This window comes from Synchiropus splendidus, chromosome 15 (genome assembly GCF_027744825.2).
Source record: "Synchiropus splendidus isolate RoL2022-P1 chromosome 15, RoL_Sspl_1.0, whole genome shotgun sequence".
NCBI lineage: Eukaryota > Metazoa > Chordata > Actinopteri > Syngnathiformes > Callionymidae > Synchiropus > Synchiropus splendidus.
In genome coordinates this window covers 2,031,201-2,046,639 of record NC_071348.1, presented here as the reverse complement: position 1 = coordinate 2,046,639, position 15,439 = coordinate 2,031,201, and the positions used below count along the sequence as shown (strand labels likewise).

Sequence of the window (15,439 nt, the reverse complement as noted above, 5' to 3'; positions counted from 1 at the left end):
ACCGTCACCGGGTATTGACTTTTCTTTAAAGTTGCCTGCGACTTAATGTGGATTTGACAAGCAGCCACCAAAAAGATAAATAAAACATGTCAACATCCACTGTCGCTGAAAGCCCAGGTCACTGCTGACACTTCAAATCTGGAGACCAGAGAGTTGCCCTGAGTGAGCAAGCGCGTCTTTCCTCTCTTACATTCATCTGTTGCTCAAAAGCAGCAGTCGGATGCACATGACAAAAATTGTATTATTGTTTGATAACCTGTGTCCGTGCAGCGGTCCACTGGCAGGAACGTCGGATCAGCATTTCCAAGCTGTTCTTCTTTTTTGCAGTGGTGCACCTCAGCAGGGCATCACCATGCTAAAGGCATGTGGCACGGATCGGCACTGCTTTTAAAAGCTTCACTGCAAAAAAACACCACATCCTGAATTTCAAAAGAGAAAAAAAGATTTTAACATTTTCTAAATGCAAAATCCAAAAGGTCTGACCTCTCAGGCTTTGCAGCGTCAGAGAATACACCAGTGTGGTGTGTGACCCACCAATGGAGGGAGTCGAGTGTTCAGTTTCAGATATGCACTGAAAAGATCCTGACCCTTCCAAAGATTATGCTTATTTCTTCCATTGTTGCAGTTGCTCACACACCTCTGTCAACAACATGAAGCAGTACAAGTGAGGCACAGCAACTCTACTCCTGAGGCTATGGTTCTCAGAAGGCGCACGTTCGGAGCCCCATCCCAACTGAGTTTCATGGCCGGTGTATAAAGACAAACCCTCCCTGGGAAAGGGTTCGAGGGCTGTTCTCCTGTCACACGTTGTTGGACACACTGCAACTCACTGTTGCAGACGTGAGTTAGAAGCTTCCAATTGATGCGTTGTCTTGAAGGTAGTTCATACACATCTAGACACAAACCCGAGTGATTCTTTATGCTTCCTAACGAATCTGTCTTTATTTTGCTCAATATTAAACTGGCGAGCGAGCATTGGCTGTGTGCAAGTGCTAGTTCAATATAAGGAGTTTTGCTCAACAAATGTCCTCCCCAGATCTAAACTCTCTTATCTCTCACCATTTCTGCAGCTGATCCTGACTCCACACCTCCACCTTCCTGAGCTGTGAACAGCACTTGTCCTCAGCCTGCTGATGTTTCTGGTGACAGCTGCCATCTCTGCAAATAGCCTGAGATGTGGTGAGAACATTCACATCCATGTCCTGTACACGGTTCACATCGACGACAGTTTCTTCATGTGGTTGACAAGGAGCAGGGTTTTACCTCTGGATCCAACTGCGGCTGTTCGATGAGATTCATTCCAACAGGTTTCTCCTCTCTCTCTCTCTCTCTCTCTGGAGAAACAGCCTGAACAGCACAACTTCACTTCCTGCTCACTTCTTCACTATTGCGTGCAACTGCTGAGCCACTCGCACAGGCTTAATTTGACTTGCTAGAGAGGAAATGGTGTGATTCAGTGGAATGGTTCCCTGGACATGATTCTAAAGACAGTGGGGAGAGTGCGGAGCAATCAAGTGATAAAAGCTTATTATCGGAGCAGAGCTATAGTCTAAGGCTTATTATCTAGCAGGAGTTAAATGGCTCTGCGCTCCTGGAAGGCCTGATGGCCTGCTCTGACTGAGGTGGGGAGAGGAAGGAGGTTTGTGGTGCATGCAGGGAGGCGAGCGGGAGGTCAGATGATTCAGGTAAGAAGATCTGAGAGAGATGAAGAGAAGCCTGGCAACGGCAGGGAGCCAAAGATGATTCAGAGGAGTGGGCAGCTTCTGTCTGCTGTGAAACCAATTTTCGGGTTCGATCTGGGACATACAGTGTGCTTCATGAAGCTGCGGAGAGGAAATGGCTTGCTACACGAGAGATCCTGGAGATGGAGTCCTGGAAAGGACAAGCGATTTGGAATCCTGGCCTTCACTGGAGGAACCTCAGAGGTTTGCATGAAAACTGGCATTTTCTTTTCTTCACTCTTCTTTGACTCTGCCAGTAATGTGGGCGGGACAAGTTCCTATCTTCATGTTTGACTTGACTTTCACACATCGTTACCTAAATGAAATGTGCAGCTAATTCCTAAGTCAGGGGAGTCAAACTCGATGCACAGGATTTGACGTCTGGTGAGCTTTCTTTGCAGTATTCTTAAATCTCTTTTGCCAGTCTGGCACCGCCAGGCTCCGTGCAGCCTCTCCTTGCAGCAAACCTCTCCATCAAAGTGTGAAAACTTTGGAGCGATCTCAGAGCAGCCCATTCTTGAGAGATCCTCCTGGATACTGTGGGGGGGAAAACACTGCCACACCTCATAAATGCAATGACAAACTTAATTCACGTCTTTCATCTTTGAAGATTCAACTGTCACAATAGAAATTTCGTCCCTCCCTTTTATTGTGAGAGCTTTTTATTAGACGAAAAATATTGAAATATGTTCATCTTCAGGTGCTAGGATTGAAGATTATTTCTCATTTATTCACAAGAAGCCACATGCTACATTTTTCAATTTGAATGAATTTGGTATATTAGTGAATCAAATGATGGATCCAAACATACATTTAAACAACAAAATATTGTTTGTTTTGCATCAGTTTGACAACAGCACAATAAATCACGTTGGCGCCTATATTCAAGTTTTTATCTCACCTTGTTTCAACTAAAGCTCTTTTACTGTCCTGAAAATATTTGTATAAGGATTTCAAGTAGATTCAGAGTAGAGGAAACCCCGGTCATTGTGTAGTGGAAAACCTCCCTGAAGCAAAGCAAACAGCTGCTTTTCTTTGCTTTGGTTCAGGGAGGATTCTTCCATGTTTGTTGTTGTTGTTCTCATCCTAGCTGCCACGTGTCTTGTGCATCAGTGGGATCAGTGGACCAGGAACTCCTGCACTGACAAAAGTTCTGGAGAGCAAACTGTTAAAAACTGTTAAATGAAATGAATTCGTTGTAATTAATTAATCATAATGAACACGTTAAAGTCCCACCCCTAATTTGAATAATTATTGAAGCTCAGGCATGATGGAGCAATTTCAATAAACAAAATACAAATATCCAGAGACATACCTGTCACATTGCTTCACAGAAGTCTAGAACTGCATGACCTTAATTCCTAAACCGGCTCCATCAGCCATGCTCCGTCCCGCCACCTCCGTCGCTAACAGCAGCGCTCGGCCCTCTTTAAACATCCAATATTGACTGAGCTAACTCGAGTCCATGGCAAGTGCCAGTGTGTAAATAAGCAGAGCACTATTTTGACCTCCAGTGTAAACATTAGGAGCATGAACTGATTTGAAGGAGGCCTTTGTTTGACCAGGATTAAAATGAATGAACAGTTGGAGCACATGACCGTCAATAGATCTGCAAGACATGAGCCAAAAACGCAACAGCTGTTGGTTAAGATTATTCTTTATTATGAAGTGCCACAAAATGCTTTGTGTTCATTGTGCTTACATCATCAGTATACTGGCTCAAAAAACCCAGGAGATTGTCTCTCTGCAATGGAGAGCCAAGCTTCCCGAGATAAGGTGTGTCAGATATCACTATACAGCAGTAAAAACATCTCAATCCAACGGATTCTTTACAAACCCTCTTGCAATAGGATTATTTTGATTTCCATCATTCATCGTTACAGAAATACAAAAGAAAGAAGAGAGGTCAAGCTAGTACAAGGTTTTAAACTCTTTAATTCTACCTGAATTCTAGTTAGTTTCATTGTGCTACTTTCTTTAAGGTGGTTATGACTAGAATGGAAGTGATTGGAGAGAAGACAGATCTGGAGCTCACCCTGAGACAGACACGCTCCGCTTCCCTTTAGATTTGTGCTCCTGCCGTCTTGACATGGAATCGCTCCCCTCTTTATTTACAGACTGAACATTTTTAAAAACGTTCGGCAACTGGTTGACTGATAGAAATTCAAGTAATTGCGGTTCAAATCTGGTTCACACACCAGGGAGACGGATAAGACCTGCTGACTCACACAGCAACTCCTCCAGCCACAACACAAAAACGGCCTCCTCCTTATGGATTGCTGAGTCTCTGAATCATCTCCAGCTGAACAACATGCACCACTAAACGCAGCCTTGACACGGCTTGAGACGTCAGCCGCTCGCTGCCATCCACCCTATTTTATCTTGGGGAGATGCCTGAATTTAGGCAGAGACCTTCCACTCCTTTTGTTCTGGCAGCCCTGAAACAGTGTCAGTCGACCCCCACCACTAACTGCATAATCTTTTCGTTCCACTCAGGTACTTGGATCTTTGATCTCGGCGAGATTGCCTGATTAAATAAAAGTGATGTACGCCTGAGGAAGCACCGCAATTATAAAACCTCCGTTGTCAGAGAGTGGCTGAATATTAAACCCATTATTTTCAATTGTGAGAGGAAAGGGTCGTTTAATGGGCCACCGTACTGTCTCTCCACCTGCCGATACTGGGAGCGTGTATCCTTCATAGACATGAACGCGGCTCTAAAACATTACAAGGTGAAAGACGTACCAGCAGAGTACATATACATTCTGGGAGAGATCACTGTGTTCACAGTCTGTCTCATGGGAAGCTCCGTGAATCTGTAGATAAGGTGTCTGAGCTGCAGAGAACTGGGTTCAGCATTGCTGGTGTGGACCGGCAGGAACAGTAGTGCGACACAGAGCTAGTGCGTATGAGTGGCGTTCAAGCAGGTCTGTGTTTCCTCAGTATTTCATGCTATTCACATCACGCTGAAATCCAAAATGAAAGGGGGAGGTTCAATTCTGTCATGCCCCGGGCTGCTTTAGATTCCAGAAGTCACAGGAAGCCAACTCTTCCTTGTAGACTTGGAGACTGAATTGATCAACTTGACCTTCACTTTATAGGCGTGAAGTTGTGTTGAGGTTAGCGGAGAATCTTGAAGTCTGTTCCTGTCTGTGTTGGACTCTGTCTATATCTGAAAGTGGGACTGAGAGTTCCATAGAATAATGCACTGTTCGACTCGCGGCTCTCTATTTAGTGTCACGCTGGTGTTGGAAGCTGTCTATCAAAATCCCCATCTCTATTTTTGGATTATTGAAAGTTCAATTCTCAATGGTTATCGTGATCTCAACATCTGTATTTGTTTTCTTCAAATGACTGTGCTACATACATAGGAGCCTGGGTCTTGAATTTGGCTGGTGCTGGAAGTGTTGGACACAAGGTTTGCACACAAAGACTCCAAGTGTCCAGACTGATCCAGCTCCCTATCCAAACACAACAGTGGCGCAGGTGGTTGCGAAGGATGTTTAATAAGAAGAGATCTGGTGGTTCAAACCCCGCTCCATCGCTGAGCGTTGGCAGCCATGCCTCAGTTTTGCCCGGGCGGCATAGTTTGCCACCTGCGGTGCGTCGGTGGCATGGAGGAATATATTTCTGTCCTGATCTTCTCTATCAAAGTGAGTGAGCAAAACCATTTTAGGATCTATGGCAAAGACTGTGATTCCCAATCACAAATTTGGTGAAATTGGTGAAAGGTTGTAGACCACTCTTTTACAAATGTGTGTGTAAAGTGGATAAAAATATACCTGTAGCACCACTTCACTGATGTCAAACCAACAAACCTCACTACCATCCAAAAGCAGTTTTCATTTCATGGATTTCAGCATATGTCCAGCAATGTTCACTGCTACAACAATTGTTGATTCATCTGTGATACTGACTGAAGCAATACGTCCCCAGTTAGCCCACCACCCTCTCGCCATAGACGCCCACTGTGGAATCTGCAGGAGGGAGCTCAGTGTGTGTGTGTGTGTGTGTGTGTGTGTGTGGGGCTGGAACTGTTAAGGTGCAATCATGCCATCCAGCTAAAGTGCATGCTTTTTTCTGCGGTTAAAGAATGCACGCTTTACAGAGTAAAAGTGCACTGGATGTTGTAACTGAATAATGCATGGCTTTTAAAGTCGACCTCAGTCTAACACCTGCCATGCACCAATACGAGTTGTTTCATTTTTTTATTTATTTTTTTTTTCAAAAGAGCGTTGGGGAAATAGCAAAAGAAAGTGTGTTTCTTTAAATGAATTTCAAATGGTGATGATCTGATGGGTGTCTGTTGTTCCTAAAGGGTTCTGATACATCAGTTTGAGTCCAGGGAAATGGCTTTGTTTACATGGACAGCAATAATCCGACTCATCTGTAGCATATACGTATATATAAATATATACTTCGTATGTTTTCAACTTGTATGTAATTGTTTTCAGTATTATTCTTAAGAGAATCTACGACATGCATGCAGATGTGGAAACAAACAACAACTGGTGAGCCGCTGTAAAATGGTCTTCACCTACATTTTCCTCATCTCCTCTTTCATGCAGTAAATGTAAATCTGTTATTTTTGACACTGGATTCCATCCCAAGGAGTATAAGATACTTGTTAGAAAAGAATCAAATGAAATAGAATTGCAGTTACTCTGTTGCAAAATGAAGGTTCAAAGTTGCATTTTGAGTATCATTTAGAGTCAACAACTGACATATTTTCTGACAGTTGTACAATGTACAATATATGATAACTGTCTGTCTTCAGTCTTCACCGGTCTGAAGAGCAGTTTGGTGAAGACACTCTTTCTTTCTCTTTTTAATAGTAGCCTTTACTTGTGTTGACTTAATAGGTGCGTGGCGTTTTAATTCAGCGTTGCTGTCCATATAAGCGTGTCCAATATAAACCCCAGACACAGCTACTCCTGCTACTCCAATCTTATTGCTCATTTGAACATAGGTAAGGTTTGAAATGGTCGCATTCGTCCTGCAGTGAGCCGCACACCAGCTGGCATCTGAGCCCAGCCTCTCGAGCCTACGTCCTACGTTAGTTCTACTCACTAAGAGGCAGGCAGTGCATAACAAGAGAGGAAAGACAGGACTTTTCATTTGATTTCTCTAACACTACATTGGCATGTTCCCTGATGTCTGTTATACTTGTATTTTTTTTCTGTTTTTATCACTATCGGTGAAGTAAAACATACCTGATTTTTAAGCTGCTATACAGTAGTAGGTAATACTTCATACTGTCATCATAAAATGTCATGCATTAGATTATTGCTTTTTAAAGAGTTCTATGGAGGTTCCCAAAGGGGGAAAAATATTGTGTGTGTGTGTGTGTATATATATATATATATATATATATATATATATATATATATATATATATATGACAAAAGAAAAGCTGTGTGTGTCGTTGGCATAGATTTATATATATATATATATATATATATATATATATATATATATATATATATATATATATATACGTCATATTTCTTTTTTGCATGCAACAAGTAAACAATAAAAAAGTCTTAAAAAATGTAATAGCAAAAGAAAGGAAAGGTAGTTCAAAAGTGACAAATGCTTTGGCCTCCAGTGATAAAAAATAGCTTGGCAAATATTGAGACACATAAAAGTGCAAATAAATAAATGAAATAAAACAATTACCCTTAATTCAAGTATGAACGTAAAGCAATGTTTTGAAATTATTAAAAGGTAATTCAGTATTCAAGTCAATAAATAAATAAATAAATAAATAAATAATAAGGTTTTACCTCAGTCGTGGAGAACATATGGTCACTTGGTGCAGCATGATCATCATTATTACTATAACAATTATTATTTCCTCTAAGAACAAAATGAAAAACGTTTTCCTCATGTGTTTCAGTGCAGGGAGGAAGCCAGCAGCTCAAAGATCACCATTGTCTTTGTCATCATCATCATCATCATCATCATCATCCTCATCATCCACTTGTGTACCTAGATGCCAGAAGGAAGCCAAGTATATTATTGTCTCTATCCAAAAGACAGAGGAGGAAGAAGGAGGTGAAGGGGCTTCGAGGAAGTGCATGCTTTAAATCCTTAAGTGGGCAAATCTCAAGGAGAAAAATTGTGCTATTTTCATCATCATGAATTGGCGCTGAGGGGAAGCGAGATCGGGGAAGGTGAGCGTGGAGGGAAAGCGTGGTCGTATTCTGACCAAAAATAGATTGTTCACATCTGCAGCAGAGTCCGTGTCGCTGTTCCAGTCCGCCTGCAGTTTGCTATTTTGTCTGTGCTAGGGTCATGCATCCAGCGGGCCCAGGGGGGAAAAGGGGCATTTGAAGCAGGCCGACTCGTAGTGCTTGTTCAGGTAACTCTTGAGCGCGAAGGTCTTGTCGCAGCGTTTGCACTTGAAGTGTTTGAAGGCGGAGTGGGTCTGCATGTGAGCGCGCAGGTTTGAGCGGTCGGCAAACGCCTTCCCGCAGTGGGCGCAGCCGAAGGGCTTCTCGCCTGTGTGAGAGCGCATGTGGCCCTGCAGCAGCCACGGTCGACTGAAGGCTTTCCCACACACGTCACACTTGTGCTTGAGGTCGTGGGTGAGCAGGTGCATGGCCATGGCAGGCATGGACACGTAGACCTTCCCGCAGGTCGGGCATTTCTTTGCCAGCTTGCTGTCCAGCGAGCGGTGTGTCTGTTTGTGCCGACTCAGGTTGGAAGACGTGGCGTACGTTTTGCCACACTCGTTGCATGTGTGCCTCTGGATGGTTCTGGGGCTGCCGAGAGCTTTTCTTCTCGAACGGCCGTCGGTGATGAAGAAGGCATCGACCGTGTAACCCTCGCTCACAGCCGCATCACCATTGATGTAACCGTCGGTGATTTCTGATCCGGGGCTGTCGGGAGACTCTGAGTCAGGCGCTCCGTAGTCGCTGTGGATGCCGTCGTACAAGGGGTCAGGAGAGGGCACCTTGATCCCACTGTCGCTCTCGCCATCATAGACCCCTGGGCTGATGTAGTCACTGATGTAACCAGCTGTTAGGGAAGAAGAAGGATTAAGGTTAGAGAGCAGTGAAGCATGAGGCTCCACACAGAGACAGGCGGTCTGAATAAGTGCGCAGTCACTGATGTAAACCACACAATATTCCCAACAGCTGGTGCGTTATCTTCAACTGCACACACACTAATGCATGTAAAAAAAAACACATTTGCAGGGAGGAATTCCAGAACATTTGGCTGAGGTTTGTCAAGATAGTGAGGGACGAGTTTTCGATGCAGCAGAAAAGCAAATGTGAGAAGTTAGCAAATCTAGCATTAGCCACAAAGAAATTCTGGAATGATGGACTCCAAACTCTGTGATGTAAATAATCTATTGTTAATTTATACAGTCAGGTCTCTGTACTGAGTTACTTCCACAGATATCACCTTTGATATGACAACAAGAAAGAGACGGTGGTATAGTGACTAATAGTGTAGTACATGAAATCGGCAGGAAGAGTTTCACGCTGGTTCCTCTTCAGTTAGTTCTGCACATGACTTTGCAGTGAGGTTTTCTTGACATTATGTCTATCCAAAGAACAGCTGCTAATAAACCATACTCTTCTTTGGTTTGGTCGTGTTGCCCCAATAATTAAATGTTTAAAAATAGAAGGTTAAAAATAAGAATAAAAAAAAGCTTTTTGAAATTGCAATGCGTGTATTGGATTGTGGTCATGTTATAAGAACTGCAGTACACTTTGTTATTTTCACAACGTTCTCTGAATTTCATGGTTAATTCAACTCAAAACTTAACTCTGTGAGGCATCGGGGCGTTTTATTTTCTTCATATCCATGTGAGGAAATGCAACCAGTGAGTGTGTTATATTCTTTTCTCTGCTTTTATTTTGCCATGTGTTGTGCTTCTGTTTTTTGTGTGTGTATTTCCATTTCCTGTTTGTTCTCCCAGCTTCCTCAGTAACTCGGTTCGCCCCATTCATCTAATCTGCATATCTGAATAACATCACCTCAAAGCCACCTCATGTTGCAAGATGGTTACTTCACGTTCCTACAGTTAACTCTCTCGACACTACTGCTTATATGTCTATATTTCCGTGTGCGTGCTAGTTCTTTTTCTGCCGCCTTCTTTCTTGTTCTCCTCGCTTCGCTTTCTTTTCTTACTTACGATCACGTCTGAGTGTTCCGTGTGACACATTTATTTTCCTCGTGTGTGTGTGTGTGTACTATTCCACCACCGAATACTATGTGGAATTTGGGCCTCGTGAGTTTTGTTTCCGAGTGCGTTTTCGTTGTCCCTGTTAGTCAGGTTTGAGTTTTAAATCACCTGCTCTTCTGTTTACAGGTTTTGATCCTTTCCCTCCATGTTTGTCTTCCTCGCTCCACTTCTGGTGTTGACGTCCTCTGTGGTTCGTTCCTGTTTGTGTATCATTTGTATTGTCTGTGTCAAACTCATTGTCAAGATGTACTCTTGTTGTTCCGAGCCTTCTGTACCCTGACTACAATTCAGCACTTGGGTCAGACTGCTCGAGCGACCACAACAACCAACAGGCAGTTGTGCGAGGCATCCAAGAAGAAAGGCTTTAGAGGAAGAACAATGTGACTTTGATCAAATGGCATCTGATGTGGGATGGTGAGGATCCAGAATGTTAGATTTCATAAATGTAATAAATAAAGGAAGGTCAAGAGAGACAGCCAGCTCTGCATCCCATCCCTTGGGATGAACTGAGGTCAAGCCCAGCTGGCCACCATATGTAAAAAGAGGGTTGAAACACCGCCTCCGTGCATGGGAACGGTATCAATGCGGCTCTTCCTCGTGGCCCTGAACTTCTGTAATGCTGCATAAATCTGTGGAGGCAATTAATCTGCATAAGTGGTGAACGATATCATCGACTCGCCAGCATCACTGAAGCAGCAATTTTACCTCAATGAGCTTTTAAGACACTTGAAAGACGGAACTGGCACAGTGTAAAGCAGAACATCTGTCTCTGTGCTACACAGCTGTGGCAGGAAGCTTGTGAAAGACAATTGAATTTTATATCCCCGGTTCCACTGTAGAGATCACAGCAAAGTTCTTCTCCCTAAAAGCTTCATACATCATGGACACTTGGCCCAACTATGAGAACGGGTGCAGGCCCATGGGACAGCAGCGGCCGGAGAAGCTCAGTCAGTCAGCAGCAGCAATTTGGTCTTACCCCTCACTAATGCAACGAGGGTGAAGTTGGTTGTGCATATTGCTTGAAAGTATGTGAAATGTTATCCAGTTTTATTTCTAAATGCCACCAGTCGACAGGCTTGAATTCAAGTGTACTTTTTGCTCCATTTTACTAAGGCTGACTCAAATGTATTGTTATACAGACCCACAGCATGTGGCATGTTGCAGACATGTATTATTTTGTGGTGCGCCAGTCTCAGTGGGCTTCTGTTCATCCAGTGTGTCGAGACATTTATAGGAGGCAGCGGGCAACAACCTCCATACGACACCTCTATTCATCCGAACATGCAGTTCCACCATAAGACACAGGAACGTCGGCTGTGACATCAATTATTCCATCTTCGCTCAACCAGAAACTTGCCTCTAAAAGTGTCCACGCTTTGTTGTAAGCTGGCACTCGACGCGTTGCGGTACCATCCACGTTGAACTGCCACCGAATGTTATGGAAGGAGACGATCATGTGGCTGAGTCAGGCGGCAGATCGCATGTCTGGTTATCCAGAATGCATCACTAGCAGCTACAGCAGCACCGACATGGTGTTGATGCGCCAACAGCAACAACATTCCTTTGACTTTTGAGCAAATATTCTCTTTATATGTATCCTCTTTTGTCTGGAATAACACAACTGCTCTGTTGACTACTTCCTGATGTGCTGTTTATTCCATTTCCAATTTTATTTTGAAAACCATGCTCATGTATGTCTCTTTTTTGTCTTGACAGAGGTTGGTTTCCGAATCACACTGAAAGTTTCTCAGGAAGCAGGCGTCCATGAACGCACCACAAGAAAATCTAGTACTTGTCATTGTTGAAGTGTTCCTCCGTTTTTTCAGACTATCCTGGCGTTGCCAGCATTTTCTGTTTTGGACTTCATCTCTCATCCGTTGGATATTCCTTGCACCTACTGTTGGTTTGGGATTATCATTTGTTTGCGATTAAAGACTTGGAAGCATTTGAACTATTATGTTGAGCTTGCCACAGTCACAAGATCCGAGATTTTTCACTGAAACACGTTGTTGGCAAAATACAACGTTGGCTGTGAAGTTAAAGAGCCATATCAACCTTGTTCAACAGGAACATGCAGCCACACATGGGGCACCATTTCTGTGATGCAAATCTCTCAACAGGATTGTTTGTTTGTGGTCTTTGTCAGAAAACTGATCTGGAATGTGAGATGATGTAACATGGATAGAGATATCAACTGACATCTTGGTTAGGAAGATCAAAAGAAACCACTCAAACATTGTGTAGCTTATTTTTTTAAGATAAGATGCACAAAAAACGTTTGTAGTTGAGCATAAATTCTAAACTTTGAGGCGAGATGCTTCAAGGTTTCTCTGGCTTTACTGCACAAAGGCTGATGCTTCAGTTCAGGGGGCGTGTTGAGGTTCACAGCTCCAGAGCAAAACAATGAGTCACTCTGGTGATTTAGGACAAATGTAATGGGAGTGCTACCGCCTGCCTGAGGAGCTGCTCTTCATGAACTCTCATTCAAATTCACCTATCCAAGCGTGACCTCAGTAGAGACTGAATATCGTCTGTTGTAAGATGGGGTTCGTACTCCATGGCCATGCGGGAAATGGTTAAGGTCACTGAAATGTGCCAACATTGCCAGACTGACAGAATATACAACGACAGAGAAAACGGGAACATTCTGCCGTGGCACCCAAGTCATAAACTCTACTTGGTAAAGGGGTGTGGAATCGAAGTGGCGCTAATTTAGATTTGTCACCTTCTTGAATGACTTCAGGATAGCCAAAAAGTATTGGTGTTGGGCCAAAGACCTTCCTGCAACAGTCCAAGAGTAGTCCCACCGTTTCAGTTCTGAGTCCTAGAGTAAGTCATTTGTTTGTCCATTTTTCGTGTCCATTACCATCACCCTGGATCATAATAAAGATCAGAGGGTCATGCAGTGTAAGCAGCAGCTGCTCTTCTGCTGGTGGGTCACGGCCACTGCTGACTGGATCCTCTGTACCAGGGATGTCCAGCCTTCTCCTGAAAAGGCTGCAGTGGGTGTGGGTTTTTGTTGGAACCGTCATGACTGAGAATCGAGTGAATACAGTCTTCAGACACCTGACTGGTGAAAATGTGTCTGACAGTTGGGTTGGAACAAAACCCTGCACCCACTGTGGCCCAGGAGGACCAGGACCAATCGTACTGGCAAGTCCCTAACACCGAACATTGCTGCATTGTTGCAATGTTAAAGGATAGATTTGAACCGGCTGTGTGCTGGAAATCTCGTAAAGAACATGATTTTCTGATGACTAAGCACTTGTGTAGTTTTTGTCGTGATGGTGGGTGAATGATCAAGGTCAAATCATTTGATTGGAGAAGTGAAGATGACCTTTTTGTTTCTGGGTTATTATATGTAAAGGTATAACTGAAAACGCTATTATTGTTCAGACCTGTTTGTGTCTACATACAACATTGTGAATGAGTGTTCACAAGGCATGAACATGAACAAGAGATGAACTTGAGCAAATCACTTGCCGCATTGTGGAAACAAAACTGTCGGTAACAAGAGATTGACATGGAGGAGGATGTCATTGTGAAGAGCTGCTTGTAAATATAAATGGATATGAATTAGAGTAAAAAAAAAACCGCTTTCTGTCACTCAGAAACAGATGGAACGGAATGTTGACTGCAAGAGTGAAGTTTAAAACGATCCATTAAGGTGCCCCCTTCTGGACGTAGTGTGCGCATGAATGCAAACAATGTAGGTAAAATGAGCAGACGCCTATCAGATGGTTCACACCAATGACATGTGCACCTTTTCACTTTGGTGTATTTTCCATATATGTTGTCTCTGACTATCTGCGGACTGCAGCGAGGTCAGTCTCTGACACTGATGCAGCAACAATGATAGACATCGTGAACAGTCTCCGTCAGACTTCAGCGTTTGTTCATCATCTTAGCGAATTTATTAGTAAAAAAACGAAATTGCAGATTGAAAAAAAATCGACTGCCTTTTTGAGTCACCTGAAGTTATTCAAATTTGAAACGTGAAATGAAGTTGCTGAGGTCACTTTTTAATATGCAATACGTTCTTCACATAATCCATGTGCCCATATACTGTATTTATATGTAGTGTTTTTACAGTTGGTAGTTTTTATTCGTCACTTCTCACACTGCCATATTTGTGTGTGTCTGACTGTGTATGAAAATACATGTATTTATCCTAAAAGCGTTTATCACTAAAGAATTGTGTTATTATTTCCCATGATGATAATAATACTCCTGTGAAACAATGTGCGTTTACCCCGTGCAAGCCATACCCAGTCATTACACACTGTCATTTTAGTGTTTACTTCCTGAGTCAGCGGTAGGTAACTAGGCGTCCAAAGGGAAGTTCCAAAAGACCTTGGTGCAACAGTCTACACCCTTTAACTCGTGAATCTGATGTCCCTGGGTGGAAATTACACTTGTCTATGGAAGCAGGAGCAAAACCCTGGGGAGTGATTATGAAGACCCACAGTCAGAACATCCCTCCAGCTAGATCTACACCACGGAATCTTGAAGATTGTGGCAGAGCCACTGAGTCTCCAGACACTTGTTAAAGCTCCCATGCAGCCACAGTATCCTACCTTTGTCATGGAGCCGCAGGCTGAGCTCTGTCCTGGGCCGGTAGGCGTTTTCCAGATCAGCCCCAGTGGAGAAATCATCTACTTTCACCTTCTTCACCAGGAAAGACCTCGGCATGGTGTGGGACAGCAATCAGGCACACTATCACCCACTCTCACAACAGCACCCAAACTCGACGGGCCACCCTGGGCAGCGTGGGGAAGAAGACGGTCCGTGGAGCAGTGTAGTGTAAATTCTCCTAAGTCTCGAAGGCTTCGTCCGCGCGCAGGAGGAGAAATGCAACTTCAGCACCGGACAGCTCCCGTCAGGAGCCGCGCAGCAACACAAAAACACACACGCACCGAATCCTGCTGGAGAGATTAGGAGGAGAAAAAAGAGGAGGATCCAGGTGGAACAGAATGAAAATGTGGAAGCAATGTCGGACAGCTCGCCTCCGCAGTCCTTAATTCCTGCAAACAATCGACCTTCCGGCTCCACACTGGTGAAGATTCCGCACAGCCAGAGAGATGAGCAGCATCCTCCTCCTCCTCATCCCCCTTTTCTCTGTCTGTGTCCTCCTCTCTGCTCTCCTCCTCGCGTCTCTCTGCCCTCCTGTGAGTGAGAGTGGCAACGCGATCAGCTGATGCTATTTATAAGAGAGAGAGAGGGAAGGAGCGAGCAAGGGAGGGACGCGCAGACACGGAGAAGTGAGGGGGGGTCTGGATAGACACACGGCTAGAATGAGTGCTTAATTTAATCCATCCCACATCTCCAGGGAGCGACGACTGGCCCAGATGATTTATTGAAGCTGTTATCACCCTCCCAACCCTGATTCTCGCCTTCTTTTTTCTCCCTCTCTCTTTAATTTTTTTTTTTTTTTTTTGCATGGGTGTGTGTGAGGCAGAGCGCCATGTTTATGGGGAGATAAGAATAAAAAGAAATGATGATTTGAGTAATATATTTA

General features: G+C 43.8%; 1 protein-coding gene across 1 annotated transcript; it reads right to left on the bottom strand.

Moving 5' to 3' along the window:
- Window positions 1-7,184: 7,184 nt before the first annotated feature.
- On the bottom strand, window positions 7,185-15,211 carry LOC128771823 (transcriptional repressor scratch 1-like). The gene is made up of 2 exons (XM_053887608.1): window positions 14,499-15,211; window positions 7,185-8,744 (listed from the first exon to the last, which is right to left on the bottom strand). Exons 1-2 carry the CDS (start codon window positions 14,611-14,613, stop codon window positions 8,017-8,019), a joined length of 843 nt encoding a protein of 280 aa, XP_053743583.1. The 5' UTR covers window positions 14,614-15,211; the 3' UTR covers window positions 7,185-8,016.
- Between the last annotated feature and the right edge of the window lie 228 nt (window positions 15,212-15,439).